The sequence below is a fragment of the Tachypleus tridentatus genome, chromosome 13 (assembly GCF_004210375.1).
Source record: "Tachypleus tridentatus isolate NWPU-2018 chromosome 13, ASM421037v1, whole genome shotgun sequence".
Taxonomy (NCBI): domain Eukaryota; kingdom Metazoa; phylum Arthropoda; class Merostomata; order Xiphosura; family Limulidae; genus Tachypleus; species Tachypleus tridentatus.
In genome coordinates this window covers 3,353,709-3,371,377 of record NC_134837.1, presented here as the reverse complement: position 1 = coordinate 3,371,377, position 17,669 = coordinate 3,353,709, and the positions used below count along the sequence as shown (strand labels likewise).

The 17,669-nt window shown below is 32.8% G+C and overlaps 1 protein-coding gene across 1 annotated transcript in view; it reads left to right on the top strand.

Moving 5' to 3' along the window:
• The window catches only part of LOC143240384 (dual specificity protein phosphatase 22-like), a 43,486-nt gene that overhangs the window by 11,141 nt on the left and 14,676 nt on the right, over positions 1 to 17,669 (top strand). Inside the window, exon 3 of the mRNA XM_076482715.1 lies at positions 13,727 to 13,843. Coding sequence (XP_076338830.1) covers positions 13,727 to 13,843 — 117 coding nt within the window. The remainder of the gene's footprint in view (positions 1 to 13,726; positions 13,844 to 17,669) is intronic.

Below are 17,669 nucleotides of genomic sequence, written 5' to 3'. Positions count from 1 at the left end.
TACTGGTTTTAAGTAATGTTTCTATCTCTGTACGAGACTGGAGGTTTTAAGTTATGTTTTTATCTCTGTACGAGACTAGAGATTTTAAGTAATGTTTCTATCTCTGGACGAGACTAGAGATTTTAAGTAATGTTTCTATCTCTGTACGAGACTAGAGATTTTAAGTAATGTTTCTATCTCTGTACGAGACTAGAGATTTTAAGTAATGTTTCTATCTCTGGACGAGACTAGAGATTTTAAGTAATGTTTCTATCTCTGTACGAGACTAGTGGTTTTAAGTAATGTTTCTATCTCTGTACGAGACTAGTGGTTTTAAGTAATGTTTCTATCTCTGTGCGAGACTAGTGGTTTTAAGTAATGTTTCTATCTCTGTACGAGACTAGAGGTTTTAAGTAATGTTTCTATCTCTGGACGAGACTAGAGATTTTAAGTAATGTTTCTATCTCTGGACGAGACTAGAGATTTTAAGTAATGTTTCTATCTCTGTACGAGACTAGTGGTTTTAAGTAATGTTTCTATCTCTGTACGAGACTAGTGGTTTTAAGTAATGTTTCTATCTCTGTACGAGACTAGAGATTTTAAGTAATGTTTCTATCTCTGTACGAGACTAGTGGTTTTAAGTAATGTTTCTATCTCTGTACGAAACTAGAGGTTTTAAGTAATGTTTCTATCTCTGGACGAGACTAGTGGTTTTAAATCATACTTCTATTACTGGACGAAGTTAGAGATTTTAAGTCATATTTTTATTACTGGATAAAACTAGAGGTTTTAAAATATGTTTCTATCATTGTACAAAACTAGATATTTTCCATCCTGTTTCAATTACTGGAAGAAACTAGGTGTTTCAAGTCATGGTTATATTACTGGACGAAACTAGATGTTTTAAATTATGTTTCTTTTACTTTTCCAAACTAGAGGTTAAAAATCATGTTTCTATTATTGGACGAAACTAGGGGTTTTAAGTAATGTTTCTATTACTGGAAGAAACGAGATACTTTTAACTCATGTTTCACTCGCGGGACGAAACTAGATGTTTTAAGTCAAATTTCTATTACTGGACGAAATTAGGATTTTAAAAAAATGGTTCTATTACTGGACGATTCTAGGGGTTTTTTCTTTTTCTGGACGTAACTAGAGTTTAAAGTCATGTTTCTATCGCTGTACAAAACTAGATATTTTCCATCCTGTTTCAATTACTGGGCGAAACTAGGGACTTTAAGTAATGTTTCTATCATTGAACGAAACTAGAGGTTTTAAATAATCTTTCTATTACTGTACGGAACAAGGAGTTTTAAGTCTTGTTTCTATCACTGAACGAAACTAGGTATTTTTTGTCATGTTTCTATTATTGGACAATACTAGGGGTTTCAAGTCATTTTTCTTTTACTGAACCAAACTAAGGTTTAATGTCGTTTCTATCACTGGATGAAATTAGAGGTTTTAATTTATCTTTCTATCACTGGACAAAACTATGCGTTTTAAGTGATGGTTCTATTACTGGACGAAGCTAGAGGTGTTAAATCATGTTTCTATAACTGGATGAAACCAGAGGTTTTAAGACATGTTTGTATCACTGGACGAAACTAGTTTTAAGTCATGTTTCTTTCACTGGACGAAACTATGGATATTAAGTCAGAATTCTATTACTGAACTAAAGAAGAGGTTTTAAGTCAATTTTTTTAACTGGATATAAATAGGGAGTATATGTCATGATTCTATACCTGGAAACTAGGATATTAAATTATGTATCTATCACTGGACGAAACTGCAGGTTTTAAGTAATGTTTCTCTTATTGGACGAAACTAAGGTGTTTTGAGTCATGTTTGTATCACTAGACGAAACTAGAGGTTTCTAGTCATGTTTTTATTACTGGACCAAACTAGGGTTTTAAGTCATATTTCTATCATTTAACAAAACTAGGTATTTTATATCATTTTTATATTGCTGGAAGAGACGAGGGTGTTTTAACTCGTTTCTATTACTGGACGGAACTAGAAATTTTAAATTGTTTCTATAAATGGACGAAACTAGGGGTTTAAGGTCATATTTTTGTCACTGTACAAAATGAGGTGTTTTACATCCTGTTTCTATTACTGAAGAAACAAGGATGTTTTAACTCATGTTTCTTTAACGGGACGAATCTACTTGTTTTAAGTTATTTTTCTGTTACTGGACTGAAGTAGAAGTTTTAACTGAAGTTTTAATTTGTGGACGACACTAGGGGCTTTAAATCACCTTTCTATTACTGGATGAAACTAGGGTTTCAAGTTATGTTTTTATCACCAGATGAAATTAGAGGTTTTAAGTCATGTTTCTATCATTGTACAAAACTATGTATTTTACATCCTGTTTCTATTACTAGAGGAAACGAGGGGCTTTAAGACATTATTCTATTAAAGGACGAAACTAAGAATTTTAAGTCATGTTGCTATTAATCGACGAAATTAGAGTTTTCAAGTCATGTTTCTATTCCTGGACTAAAGTAAAGAATTTAATTCATGTATATATTATTGGACTAAAGGAGAGGTTTTAAGTCATGTTTCTATTACTGAACGAAACTAGAAGTTTCAAGTCATCCTTCTATTATCGGACGAAACTTGGGGTTTCTAGTCACGTTTCTATCACTCAACAAATCAAGGGGTTTTAAGTCATGTTTCTATCATTGTAGAAGACTAGATATTTTACCTTCTCTTTCAATTACTGGACGAAACTAGATGTTTCAAGTCATGTTTCTATTACTGGATTAAAGTAGAGGTTTTAAGTCATATTTTACCATTGTAAAAACTGGATCATATACATCCTGTTTTTGTATTTCTGGGGGAAGCTGGAGGTTTTAAGTGATGCTTCTATTACTGGACGAAAGTACGGATTTTAAGACATGTCTCTATTACTGGACGAAAGTAGGGGCTTTAAATCATGTTTCTATAATTGGACGAAACTAGGGTTTTAAGTCACATTTCTATCTCTGGATGAAGCTGGAAGTTTTAAGTCCTGTTGCTATTACTGCACAAAACTAGAGGCCTTAAGTGATATTTCTATTACTGTACGGAACGTGGGGTTTTAAGTCATGTTTCTGTCACTGGACGAAACTATGGGTTTTAAGTCATGTTTTTATTACTGCACTAAACTAGGGGTATTAAGTCATGTTTTTATCACTGGCCGAAACCAGGGTTTTTATATTACGTTTCTATCTCTGGAGGAAACTGGGGGTTTTAAGTCATATTTCTGTTACTGGACGAAACTATGGGTTTTAAGTCATGCATCTATAACCAGACGAAACTCAGGTTTTAAGTCATGTTTGTACCGTTGTACAAAACTAGATATTTTATATCCTGTTTTTATCAAAGGACGAAACTATGGGTTTTAAGTCAGGACTCTATTAATTGACGAAATTAGGAGTTTTAAATCATGTTTCTATTACTAGACGAAATTAGTAGTTTTAAATCATGTTTCTATTACTGGACGAAATTAGAAGTTTAAGTCATGTTTCTATCGCTTCATGAGACTAGGGGTTTTAAGTCATGTTTTTATTACTGGACGAAAGTAGGTGTTTTATGTCATGTTTCTATTATTGGACGAAACTAGGGGTTTTAAGTAATGTTTCAATATCTGGACGAAACTAGGGGTTTTAAATCATGGTTCTATTACTTTACTAAAGTAGAGGTTGTAAATCATGTTTCTATTACTGGACGAAAGTAGGGGTTTAAAGTAATGTTTATGTTACTCTACTAAACTCGGGTTTTAAGAAATGTTTCTATCACTGGACGAAATTAGAAATTTTAATCCATATGTCTATTGCTTGACGAAATTAGGGGTTTTAAGTCATATTTTTATTACTGAACGAAAGTAAAGGATTTAAGTCATGTTTCTCTTACTTAAAAAAAACTTGGGGCTCATATCATGTTTCTATTACCGGTCGAAACTAGGGGAATTAAGTCATGTTTGTATTACTGTACGAAGCTAGAGATTTTAAATCATGTTTCTATTGCATGACGAAACTCGAGGTTTTTAGTCATGTTTCTATTATTGCACAAAACTAGATATTTTACATCCTGTTTCAATTATTGAAAATAACTAGGGGTTTTAAGTCATGTTTATATTCCTGACGAAACTAGGGTTTAATTCATGTTTCTATTACTGTACGGAACATGGGTTTTAACTCAAGTTTCTATCACTAAACGAAACTATGTGTCTTATGTCATATTTTTATAATTGGACTAAACTAGGGGTTTTAAGATATTATCTTCTACTGGTCGAAACTAAAGGATTTTACTTATATTTCTTTCACTGGACGAAACTAGGGGTTTTAGGTCATGTTTCTATTACTTGACTAAAGTAGAGGTTTTATGTCATGTTTTTATTACTTTGCAAAACTTGGCGTTTTATATCATGTTTCTATTACTGGATGAAACTAGGAATTTTATGTCATGTTTCTATCACCGGACGAAACTAAAGGCCTTAAGTCATGCTTCTATCACTTGAAGAAGCTGGAAGTTTCAAGTCATCCTTCTCTTTCTGGACGAAACTAGGGGTTTTAAATCATGTTTCTATTCCTGGATGAAAGTAGGGGTTTTAATTCATGTTTTATTATTGGACAAAACAAGGGGTGCAGTCATGTTTCTATTCCTGGATTAATCTTGGATTTTTAGTTGTGTTTCTATCACTGAATGAAACTAGATTATTTAAGTCGTATTTCTATCACTGGTCGAAACTATAGATTTGAAGTCATTTTTTTCTATTACTGGACGTAACTAGGGGTTTTAAGTCTTGTTTCTATCTCTGGACGAAACTAGCGGTTCTAAATCATGCTTCTATTACTCGATAAAACTAGAAGTTTCAAGTCATGTTTTCATTACTTATGAAAACTTGGTATTTTATGTCATGATTCTATTACTCGAAGAAACGAACGTGTTTTAAGTCATGTTTCTTTCACTGAACGAATCTTGATGTTTTAAGTCATATTTCTATTACTGAAGTAGAGTATAGGTTTTAAGTTATGTATCTATCACTGGACGAAATTGCAGGTTCTAAGTCATGTTTCTCTTATTGGTCGAAACTAAGTGGTTTGAGTCATGTTTGTATCACTGGACGTAACTAGTGGTTTCTAGACATGTTTTTATTACTGGACGACACTAGATATTTTATGTCATATTTCTATCACTCAACGAATCTAGGGGTTTCAGTCATTTTTCTATCATTGTTGAACACTAGATACTTTACATCTTCTTTCAGTTACTGGACAAAACTGGAGGTTTTAACTAATGTTTCTATAAGTGGACAGAACTAAAGGTTTCAAGTCACGTTTCTGTTACCGGATGAAACTACAGGTTTTAAGCCATATTTCTATTACTGGACGAAACCATAGGTTTTAAGTCATGCTTCTATCATTGTACAAAACTATGTATTTTACATCCTGTTTCTGTTACTGGAAGAAACGAAAGTGTTTTAACACATGTTTCTTTCACTGGACGAAACTAGATGTTTTAAGTCATATTTCTATTAGTGGACTAAACTAGAGGTTTTAAGTCATGTTTCTCTCACTGGACGAAACTAGGGGATTTCAATCATGTTTCTATTACTGGACGAAACTAGGGGTTTTCAATCATGTTTCTATTACTGGACGAAACTAGAGGTTTTAGGTAATGATTCTACAACTGGACTAAAGTAGAGGTTTTAGGTCATGTTTCTATTACTGGAAGAAGCTAGAGGTTTTACGTCATGTTTCTACTATTCCACAAAACTAGGTATTTTACATCCTGTTTTTATTACTGGACAAAACTAGGCGTTTCAAGTCATGATTCTACTAATGGACGAATCTGGGTGTTTTAAGTCATGTTTCTCTTACTGGACGAAATTAGAGCTTTTAAATCATGTTTCTCTCACTGGACGAAACTATGGGTTTTATGTCATGTTTCTCTCATTGTACAAAACTAGATATTTTATATCCTGTTTCTGTTACTGTAAGGAACGTGGGCTTTTAAGTCATGTTTCTATCACTGGACGAAATTAAGGGTTTTAAGTCATGTTGCTATTAATGTAGCTAATTCCATTTTTCATGGGGTGATTTGACTTCCCTCCAGATTATCACTATTAAATTAGTGGCAGCTAGCGCAGATGACCCTGGAGTTGCTTAAAACGAAATTTAAAAAACAAATATAAATTATATAATTTTCTAAGTGAGTAAGAAATTATTCGATGACGGCCGCTGTTTACCCATTGTTACTGTGGTGATATCGATATGCGGATATGTTTGGTTGCTACACGACGGGAGTTATAAATTCAACTTATTTCTGAACATTTATATCAGGAACAACGTAGAATATAAAACGATTAATGTACGGTGAGTAGAATTGACACTCAACACCTTAAGTATCGAAAAAAAACTGTAGGTCACGACACTACATGGACAAGAGCAAGCACTAAACACCTATATAACAACAGTGAAACTTTCGTGTTCATCACAGTCTGTGGTAGTGGTAGGTATTATATAAATAATATACATCACATCTAAGTCTCTACAATAACCACAGACTTCTACAAAATAATATTTCACATCATGGTAGTAATCGTAGTTCAGACAAATAATTATTTTACTGCTAGTTGTAATAAATCTTTATGTTTCTTATAATAACACATAATATCGTGGTAGTTAAGGTCTTTCAGACTAACTTTGTATTTGTTATTATAACACATGATATCGTGGTAGTTACGGTCTTTCAGACTAACTATGTATTTGTTATTATAACACATGATATTATGGTAGTGACGGTCTTTCAGACTAACTTTGTATTTGTTATTATAACACATGATATCGTGGTAGTTATGGTCTTTCAGACTAACTTTGTATTTGTTATTATAACACATGATATCGTGGTAGTGACGGTCTTTCAGACTAACTTTGTATTTGTTATTATAACATATGATATCGTGGTAGTGACGGTCTCTCAGACTAACTTTGTATTTGTTATTATAACACATGATATTATGGTAGTGACGGTCTCTCAAACTAACTTTGTATTTGTTATTATAACACATGATATCGTGGTAGTGACGGTCTCTCAGACTAACTTTGTATTTGTTATTATAACACATGATATTATGGTAGTGACGGTCTTTCAGACTAACTTTGTATTTGTTATTATAACACATGATATCGTGGTAGTTATGGTCTTTCAGACTAACTTTGTATTTGTTATTATAACACATGATATCATGGTAGTGACGGTCTTTCAGACTAACTTTGTATTTGTTATTATAACATATGATATCGTGGTAGTGACGGTCTCTCAGACTAACTTTGTATTTGTTATTATAACACATGATATTATGGTAGTGACGGTCTCTCAGACTAACTTTGTATTTGTTATTATAACACATGATATCGTGGTAGTGACGGTCTCTCAGACTAACTTTGTATTTGTTATTATAACACATGATATCGTGGTAGTGACGGTCTCTCAGACTAACTTTGTATTTGTTATTATAACACATGATATCGTGGTAGTGACGGTCTTTCAGACTAACTTTGTATTTGTTATTATAACACATGATATTATGGTAGTGACGGTCTTTCAGACTAACTTTATGTTTGTTAGAATAACACATGATATCGTGGTAGTGACGGTCTTTCAGGTGAACTTTATGTTTGTTATAATAACACATGACATCATGATAGTGACGGTCTTTCAGACTAACTTTAAATTAGTTTAAAATATTTTTATAGGCTTTCCTTTCGTGGAAAACCAGTTATGACCGTATAGGTCAAGTAAGTTAGAAACTAACAACATATAACAATAAATTTGTAGCCCTATTTTAAAAGTATTATTTTGTGACTCTATGATACAACTTTTATTTCGTGATTTTAAGGTAAAACTATTATATTTTGGCCCCATGGTACAACTGTTGTTTTTTAGCCCTATGATATATTTATTGTTTTGTCACCCTATGGCACAAATATTATTTTGTGGCCCTATGGTACAGGTATGATTTTTTCAGAGCTGGCGCTCTTGGGTTTGAATCTGTGCGAAACCACAAAATGATGCTTGTACTTTCAGTTGTGAGTTCCTTATAACTTTGAGAATAAATCAACTTGTTGCTGAATGCGTGCTTTCTCTCTGGTCACTACTTCAAATATATAGTCGACGGGAAATGGCCTTAGTAAACTGACCATCAGTGCAATAAAAATAAAACAAAAATTAATTAGTCGTTTTTATCGCAACATGTATGGTTATGATGGTTTGGGTGGTTATCTCCCCGCTCCTTGTTGTTAACCTGTGAGTCATCTCTCGGCTCCTTATTGTTAACCTGTGAGTCATCTCCCCGCTCCTTGTTGTTAACCCGTGAGTCATCTCCCCGCTCCTTGTTGTTAACCTGTGAGTCATCTTCCCGCTCCTTATTGTTAACCTGTGAGTCATCTCCCCGCTACTTATTGTTAACCTGTGAGTCATCTTCCCGCTCCTTATTGTTAACCTGTGAGTCATCTCCCCGCTCCTTATTGTTAACCTGTGAGTCATCTCCCCGCTTTTTATTGTTAACCTGTGAGTCATCTCCCCGCTCCTTATTGTTAACCTGTGAGTCATCTTTCCGGTTGTAAATATTCTTGATTTCTAAATTCACCATCTGACATACATAATTTGTCAAGTTACTAAATTCACCATCTGACATACATAATTTGTCAAGTTACTGGTTTTTATACAGAACTACAAAATTAACCTGGCACTTAATATAAGTACGTAATATTTGCTTCCACCAAACTTATAATTAAAATGTGCATGTGATTAACTTACCATTATTACTGTAACGTGGACTTACCCACAACCGTCCTGAATAAATCTTCTGCAACATGGACAGTAACAGTTTGATAATGCTGTTTAATACAAAGGACTATAAGAAATGGATACTTGGTATATTCAGTAAGTCCACACAGTTCTATATACTTTGTGCATTCAGTATGTCCACATAGTTCTATATACTTTGTGCATTCAGTAAGTCCACACAGTTCTATATACTTTGTGCATTCAGTAAGTCCACACAGTTCTATATACTTTGTGCATTCAGTAAGTCCACACAGTTCTATATACTTTGTGCATTCAGTACGTCCACATAGTTCTATATACTTTGTGCATTCAGTACGTCCACATAGTTCTATATACTTGATGTATTCAGTCCACATAGTTTTATATACTTTGTGCATTCAGTACGTCCACATAGTTTTGTATACTTGGTGTATTCAGTCCACATAGTTCTGTATTCCACATCTGCAGCTGCTGTTCCGTTCAATCTTTGGAAAACCACCCGTTCTTCTCCAGCACTAAATATATTCTTTTCTTCAAAGAGTTAAATTCTGGACCTCATCTGCTTTTGAAGGTCAACATACTCAACTAGAGATCAGGGCTTTGAATCTGTGTTGATACAGAGAAAGATGGCCAATGACGTGATCTTTGGATGGTATGTCCTAGTTTATGTTCCGCAATTTGGAGCTGTTGGTATTCTATAAGTGGAAGAGCTAAATCTCACCATTTGATTAGAATAGCTTCTGAGTTGTCCATGGGGGCTGTTAATTAGCTTTCCTTTCCTCTAATCTATCAGTTCAAGATTAGGAACAGATTTATAGCTCATGTTGTCAGTTAGCAGTAGTTAATCAGACACAAGAGATTCCGTGGAACCTACCAAGACTGTAGTTCGGTTCTAAATAAGAATGTTAGTATTAAAGGAACCAGTATTATACACGTACAGGTTGGTCAGTTGTATTGGAGTTTGTATGTACATGTAGTGGTTAAGGTATATAAATTAGCTCTTATTGTAACTCTTTGCTCCTCCTAATGGTGGCGCTGTATAGTATAGGCGACATATGTACAAAATGTTTAACAGATCTTGGCCAGTTCATTATTAAGCGCATTACTAAACCAATTACGGGTATCGAATCCCGAATTTTAGTGTCTCAAGCTTGCAGACTTACCATTGACTCACTGAAAGGCCTAACATATGTTGATGCATTTCTCTATCGAAGTTTCATTGTTCTATACATTTTGACATTCAGGTGTACTTTTCTTTTTATCATAACCTTTTCCTAGTTGTTGTTTTTAATTTTATTTGCTAAATAATACTGTATTATCGTGATGAATATTTCGTAAGAAAGTCAACACAGAAAGAAAGTCTCAGTTCGTGTGTGACAGAAGAAAAGACATCCTAGTTCTTGCACTTTTAAAGACGTTTCATCCACTGTATAAAATTGAAAGAATTAGGCCTGTCATTTACCAGGTGTGAACACTTATATCTTATGCAATATACAAAATTTCGGCATCAGTTTTTGTTAGATTTTATATTTGTAGATTGGAAGATAAAACTATGATAATGGAGTTTCACTTAAACTACTGACAGTTTCAAGTATGAATTATAAAACTTGCATCTAGTATTTTCATTATCTCTAGATATTAAAACCACTAAATAACTTAAACAACCACTATAATATAATTACTGTAAAACAACCACAAAATAACTTAACCACTATAATATAGTTACTGTAAAACAACTACTATAATATAATTACTGTAAAAGAACCACTAAATAACTTAATCACTATAATATAATTACTGTAAAACAACCACTATAATATAGTTACTGTAAAACAACAACTATAATATAATTACTGTAAAACAACCACAAAATAACTTAACCACTATAATATAGTTACTGTAAAATAACCACTATAATATAATTACTGTAAAACAACCACTAAATAACTTAACCACTATAATATAGTTACTGTAAAACAACCACTAAATAACTTAAACAACCACTATAATATAATTACTGTAAAACAACCACTAAATAACTTAATCACTATAATATAATTACTGTAAAACAACCACTATAATATAGTTACTGTAAAACAAACCACTATAATATAATTACTGTAAAACAACCACAAAATAACTTAACCACTATCATATAGTTACTGTAAAATAACCACTATAATATAATTACTGTAAAACAACCACTAAATAACTTAACCACTATAATATAGTTACTGTAAAACAACCACTATAATATAATTACTGTAAAACAACCACTAAAGAATTTAACCACTATAATATAATTACTGTAAAACAATCACTAACTAACTTAAACAATTACTATAATATAATTATTGTAAAACAACCATTAAATAACTTAAACAACCACTATAATATAATTACTGTAAAACAAACCACTAAAGAATTTAACCACTATAATATAATTACTGTAAAACAACCACTAAATAACTTAACCACTATAATACAGATACTGTAAAACAACCACTAAATAACTTAACCACTATAATATAGTTACTGTAAAACAACCACTATAATATAGTTTCTGTAAAACAACCACTAAATAACTTAACCACTATAATATAGTTTCTGTAAAACAACCACTAAATAACTTAAACTATCACTATAATATAATTACTGTAAAACAACCACTAAATAACCTAAACAATCACTGTAATATAATTACCGTAAAACAACCACTAAATTACTTAATCACTATAATATAATTACTGTAGAATGTAGATTATATCTGGATGGCTACAACTATTATTTCTTGTTTTATTTCTGTGTTCCTCTAATCTTGATACAATCCTTTTGATCCCAAAATAATTTTTCTTGCCTTTATATTTCTGTTTCTCTGACCTGCACTTATTACTAACGAAACTTATCTGTAACAATAACGGGAACATGAAGTTTTTCTGTCTTGTTTAAATAAGAAAACAATCTCTATCGGGTATGTAAAATGTTCACTTATGAAATGTTTTTAATGATATAAAGTGTTTGTTTTTTCTATAACCGGTGATTTATTGTCTGTATTATTTTCAAGTGTTATTTGTTCTTTCCAGCTGACATCCAGTTTTGTGTAACTTATAAAACATAACAATAAATACACAGAAGGACAGTTGATAAGTTTAATAAACTGAAATAAACTTATACATTCAAATCTACATCTGTGTATAGGTTCTTTTAATAACAGAGGTCCTTTAATGGTCCGTGCTCTCAATACATTAGATGTTTTTTAATTTATGAAATACAAAAAACGTCTGATTAACAAAGTCTAAAAGATATGTTAGTTAATTGAAATACTGAGGGATTATGATAGACTTGTTAAGAAATTAAATAACAGATGATATTTCTAAACAATGGCACGCTATACAGAAAATGGTACATTCTACCATTACTTCTCTGTGTTTGGTATGTAAGAATATGTAGCGTTTTCAGCTTTACCCTAAAGATTACAATGAACTTTCGAGCACCACAGTTATATTCAACTTTATCCAAATCGTTATTTGGCGACGAATGTTCTACTCATTAAGAGAGAGATTTCAGAAGCTATGGATATGCGTGACAAAATGCTATTACACGAGTTCTTGGTATATTATCGATGGGGTTCTTTTTTTCCTTTCCGTTCGGATTCTAAGATACATTACTGTCAGCAGTGTGTAAAAATAACAAAAGATAATTGTGTGTTGGTACGTCAGTTGGGACTGCTGAAGTATTAATATCTCTGTTGAAAAACTGAGATTAGCACACGTACAGCCAAACTCTGTATGGTCTCCTCCAAGTTACAATTCAACGTTTTCTGTGATAAAATACGTTGTTTTAATGTTAGATATATTTATCAAAGTTATTGGTAGTAAAACATTTGTTTGAGCCACACCTTGTCAAACGTTAACTTTTTAAACGATATTAGTACTTAATGAAAGACGTGCAATTGTATCTAATTGTTAGGACATATTGAAAGACGTCCAATTGTATCTAATTGTTAGGACATATTGAAAGACGTCCAATTGTATCTAATTGTTAGGACATGTTGAAAGACGTCCAATTGTATCTAATTGTTAGGACATGTTGAAAGACGTCCAATTGTAACTAATTGTTAGGACATATTGAAAGACGTCCAATTGTATCTAATTGTTAGACATATTGAAAGACGTCCAATTGTATCTAATTGTTAGGACATATTGAAAGACGTCCAATTGTATCTAATTGTTAGGACATGTTGAAAGACGTCCAATTGTATCTAATTGTTAGGACATATTGAAAGACGTCCAATTGTATCTAATTGTTAGGACATGTTGAAAGACGTCCAATTGTAACTAATTGTTAGGACATATTGAAAGACGTCAACTTGTGTCTAACGATTAGTACTTAATGAAAGACGTCCAGTTGTACCGGGCTATTGGTACTTAATGAAAGACGTCCAGTTGTACCGGACTATTAGAGCTTAATGTATTTATCGGATAGAATCGATAACTTTGTGGACTCTGAAGTGACGTCATAAGTTTTTCCTTTTTCATAAACTTAGTGAAACTGAAACCCAGTTCGATGTACATATGTCTATATTTAGACGAGACATTACTGACAAACAATGTGCCATTTTCTTAGTGACAAGCGTCATAATTGCTTATTCACACTTAGTGCACCGCGCGAAATTGAATCGTGATTTTAGTGTTCAGAGTCCATAAATTTACCAGTGACCCAACATGTGGACAATAAAACATGATGATGTTGAATAAAACATTCGTGTTAATAAAAATATATCTGCAGCCTCTCAATAAAATACCAGTATTGAAGCACAGAGTTAATATGATACTTAAACTGATCGTTTTGCCATCGTTGTTACGACAGCTTGTCAAGCACGACACTTACTGTACTTATAAATATACACCTATATTGTGTTTATATGTAGGTCCTCCCGGGTTTGTATGTGGGAAATTTCCGGGATTCCAAGGACAAGGGTCAGTTAACAACCAATAACATCACTCACATCATCTCCATCCACGACAACGCCAAGATAATTTATGAGGTAATTATAAAACTTCCAAGACGGGTTAAACCTAGTCTTAAGTTGTTGTTTTTCCACTGACGTTTTCTGGTTCATCCACATTGGATATTTCAACTGAAAAGTGTGTGGTAACGTGAAAGTTCTGTTTTTGATTTTATAGAAAATTTCTGGTGATGTTTGAAAAGTTATCAAAATATTTTAGACTAGTAGAAAATTGGAAGTTAAATTTTCCAAATGACGTTAAGCAGTTTTGTTTTATCTGTTTCAATGAAAACATTCAGTTGTAACGTTTTACACACGTGATGATTTTGTGAAATCATATTTTTGCTTAGAAATTACCTTAATTCACCAGGGAGTAGAAGTTTCATTTTTTTTATTTTTATATCAGGATTCTGATAAGTAAAGAATCACAGTTTTATATTATTATTTCTATTCTATTTTTCATCATGAAATGAACTAATGCACTTAGAATCTGAAGTTTCCATAACTCATCACACAACTATAACCACAAACTTCAGATAAATACTGTTTTGACTTGTTAACACACAACATTTCGTCTCCCTTAAATGTAAAACAAAGATATTGGTTGTTATTTGTTGGAACTGCTTATCTGGAGTTTGTGGTGAAACTTCCAAAGGTGAAAACAAAGATATTGGTTACTATTTCTTGGAACTGCTCATCTGAAGTTCGTGGTAAAACTTCTAAAGGTGGAAAACAAAGATATTGGTTACTATTTTTCGAACTGCTCATCTGAAGTTCGTGGTAAAACTTCTAAAGGTGGAAAACAAAGATATTGGTTACTATTTCTTGGAACTGCTCATCTGAAGTTCGTGGTAAAACTTCTAAAGGTGAAAGCAAAGATATTGGTTACTATTTCTTGGAACTGCTCATCTGAAGTTCGTGGTAAAACTTCTAAAGGTGGAAACAAAGATATTGGTTACTATTTCTTGGAACTGCTCATCTGGATTTTTGTGGTGAAACTTCCAAAGGTGAAAACAAAGATATTGGTTACTATTTCTTGGAACTGCTCATCTGAAGTTCGTGGTAAAACTTCTAAAGGTGGAAACAAAGATATTGGTTACTATTTCTTGAACTGCTCATCTGATTTTTTGTGGTGAAACTTCCAAAGGTGAAAACAAAGATATTGGTTACTATTTCTTGGAACTGCTCATCTGAAGTTCGTGGTAAAACTTCTAAAGGTGGAAACAAAGATATTGGTTACTATTTCTTGTAACTGCTCATCTGGATTTTTGTGGTGAAACTTCCAAAGGTGAAAACAAAAATATTGGTTACTATTTCTTGGAACTGCTCATCTGGATTTTTGTGGTGAAACTTCCAAAGGTGAAAACAAAGATATTGGTTACTATTTCTTGGAACTGCTCATCTGGATTTTGTGGTGAAACTTCCAAAGGTGAAAACAAAGATATTGGTTACTATTTCTTGGAACTGCTCATCTGGATTTTTGTGGTGAAACTTCCAAAGGTGAAAACAAAGATATTGGTTACTATTTCTTGGAACTGCTCATGTGGAGTTCGTGGCTTCTTTTTTTTTATAGGTGTTCCTGATCTCTAGTCCACTTTTCAATATTGTAATTGAAATAATTTTACATAATTCAAACGATATAGGATTAATTAAGTAAAGTTATTTGAAAACATTAAAATGTTAAACAGTTTTAGGTTTGTCTCGATGAATTATCTGGAATAATTAAAATGGTCGACAATAGAACAAAGATGCCGTTTCAGATTCAGTAGGTTTTGTTCGTTGTTTAAAAGAAATACCGTTTTAACCTTTGCACCTGACTTTACATTTGTTAACCCGGTAGTACAATGTGGTCCATGAATTAAGCTTTAACCTTTTAGCCTTTACATTTGATTCAGTTTGCTTTTATCCAACATTATGTCATTGAATGTGGTTTACTCACCCGTAGAAAATCCTTGTAGCAGAGGATCGAATCTTTAGATTTCTTGAAAAGGTAAATAATATTAATACTATACCTGAATTTTATTACCTTTTGTGTCCAACTCACAATATTACATTTTAACTCCGACGGACGACTTCTCTGCCAAAACAATTCAACATACTTGTGTCGTCTAAAATTGTGTTAGAAGGTAACATAGTGATTCGATCGATACTTCTCGTAAAATCACAAATTCTGAATGAAATTGAAAATACTTTAAATTATCTTAAATTTCGATTTCATTCTCTTCTGTAATATATTAACTATTTACAAACGAATAGATCATAATAAACAGAACCACGTGTAGTCTATTTCTCTCAGACTTCAGTCAAGTATTTATGCAAACAGTAATTGAACTTATTAATAAAACGGTTTATCATAGCATATTCTATATACACCATTACAGAGAATGATATGTTTAAAAAAAAAAAACAATAGTAGATACGGTGTACAAAACTTTAAAAGCTTTAGAATGAAGTTGTTGAAATTATTGCACATGGAAAAATAGTTGTGTGGTGAATATATTGTAAAACGATTTTTATTTGCCATCTAATGAAACGTTTATTATAAATTCTTATTCTGTTACAGTCACTTCGACTGTTTTATTTTCTCACATACTTATTGTTAGTAACTGAATTGTTCCATAGGCGTGTGGGAAAGTGGTGGAGCTTTTATTTTACAGCCCTAAAGGACAGTGTAGGGTTTATTTCACAGCCCTAAGGGACAGTGTAGGGTTTATTCCACAGCCCTAAGGGTCAGTGTAGGGTTTATTTCACAGCCCTAAGGGACAGTGTTGGGTTTATTCCATAGCCCTAAGGGACAACGGAGGTTTTATTCCATAGTTCTAAAGAACAGTGGGGTTTCGTTATATATTCCTTAGGGATAGATGTATTTCTCAAATAGGGTCTCCTCTTGCAAGCCCCTATGATAGAGTTCCGGATTTCGAAGTTGGTGGACCGTTTTCCAATTTTTGCGATAACACAACATATTCCCCGCACTTTCTGCTATGGGTGCGTTATACAAGTGACAATCAGTTTTTTAGTATGAATAATGACGATTGTTTTTGTTTTGGATTAAGCATAAAGATACACAATGGGCTATATGTGCTCTGCCCACCACGGGTGTCAAAACCCGGTTTATAGCGTTGTAAGTCCGCAGACATACCGCTGAGCCACTGGGTAGCGAATATCGATGATAATGTGCTCGTGACTGCGTGTCTTCCCGTGGTCAGTTCTTCAAAATTAGATAACAGAATGGCATGTACCAACTACAGATGCACACCCTTGTTCACATTATTTCTTCTCGATTCCCACAGCTATAGCAACATAGAGCCTGGATGATAAATGTTAAAATCCACAATGTCCACGTTAAAATATTATTAGAACCTTACTAGTTGATGTCAAGAGAACTGTATCTTCACCTTGAGTTTTCCATATTTAGACATGTTTGATGGACAGTCTTAAAAGTAGAAGATGGTTATTAGATGTCATAATATTATGAATATCTGATAAAATATGACGTCATAGATGTAATAGCTGCTGAGTTTTTATAGTTCGTGTTGCTATATTTATGTTTTTTTTCCTTGTGAACCACATTGGTTTTTTGTGTTGTTTTTTATCCAACCTTTACACTGTACTGATACCATGATGGTGTATTATATGTTAAAGTTGAGCGACTAAATGACTGATATTTGAGGTAATACGCACGATATGTACCTCATCTGGTGAGACGTTGTGGAATTAACGAAAATACCTTGTTGTGTTTTTATTATTACTATTTTATTATTTACTGGAATTTATGTCCAAAATATAACCTTTTGGAGACCATACGTTATGGGTTTTGAAACCCATATATCTTCACCTGTTTCTTGAAACTCCTTAATTATTAACT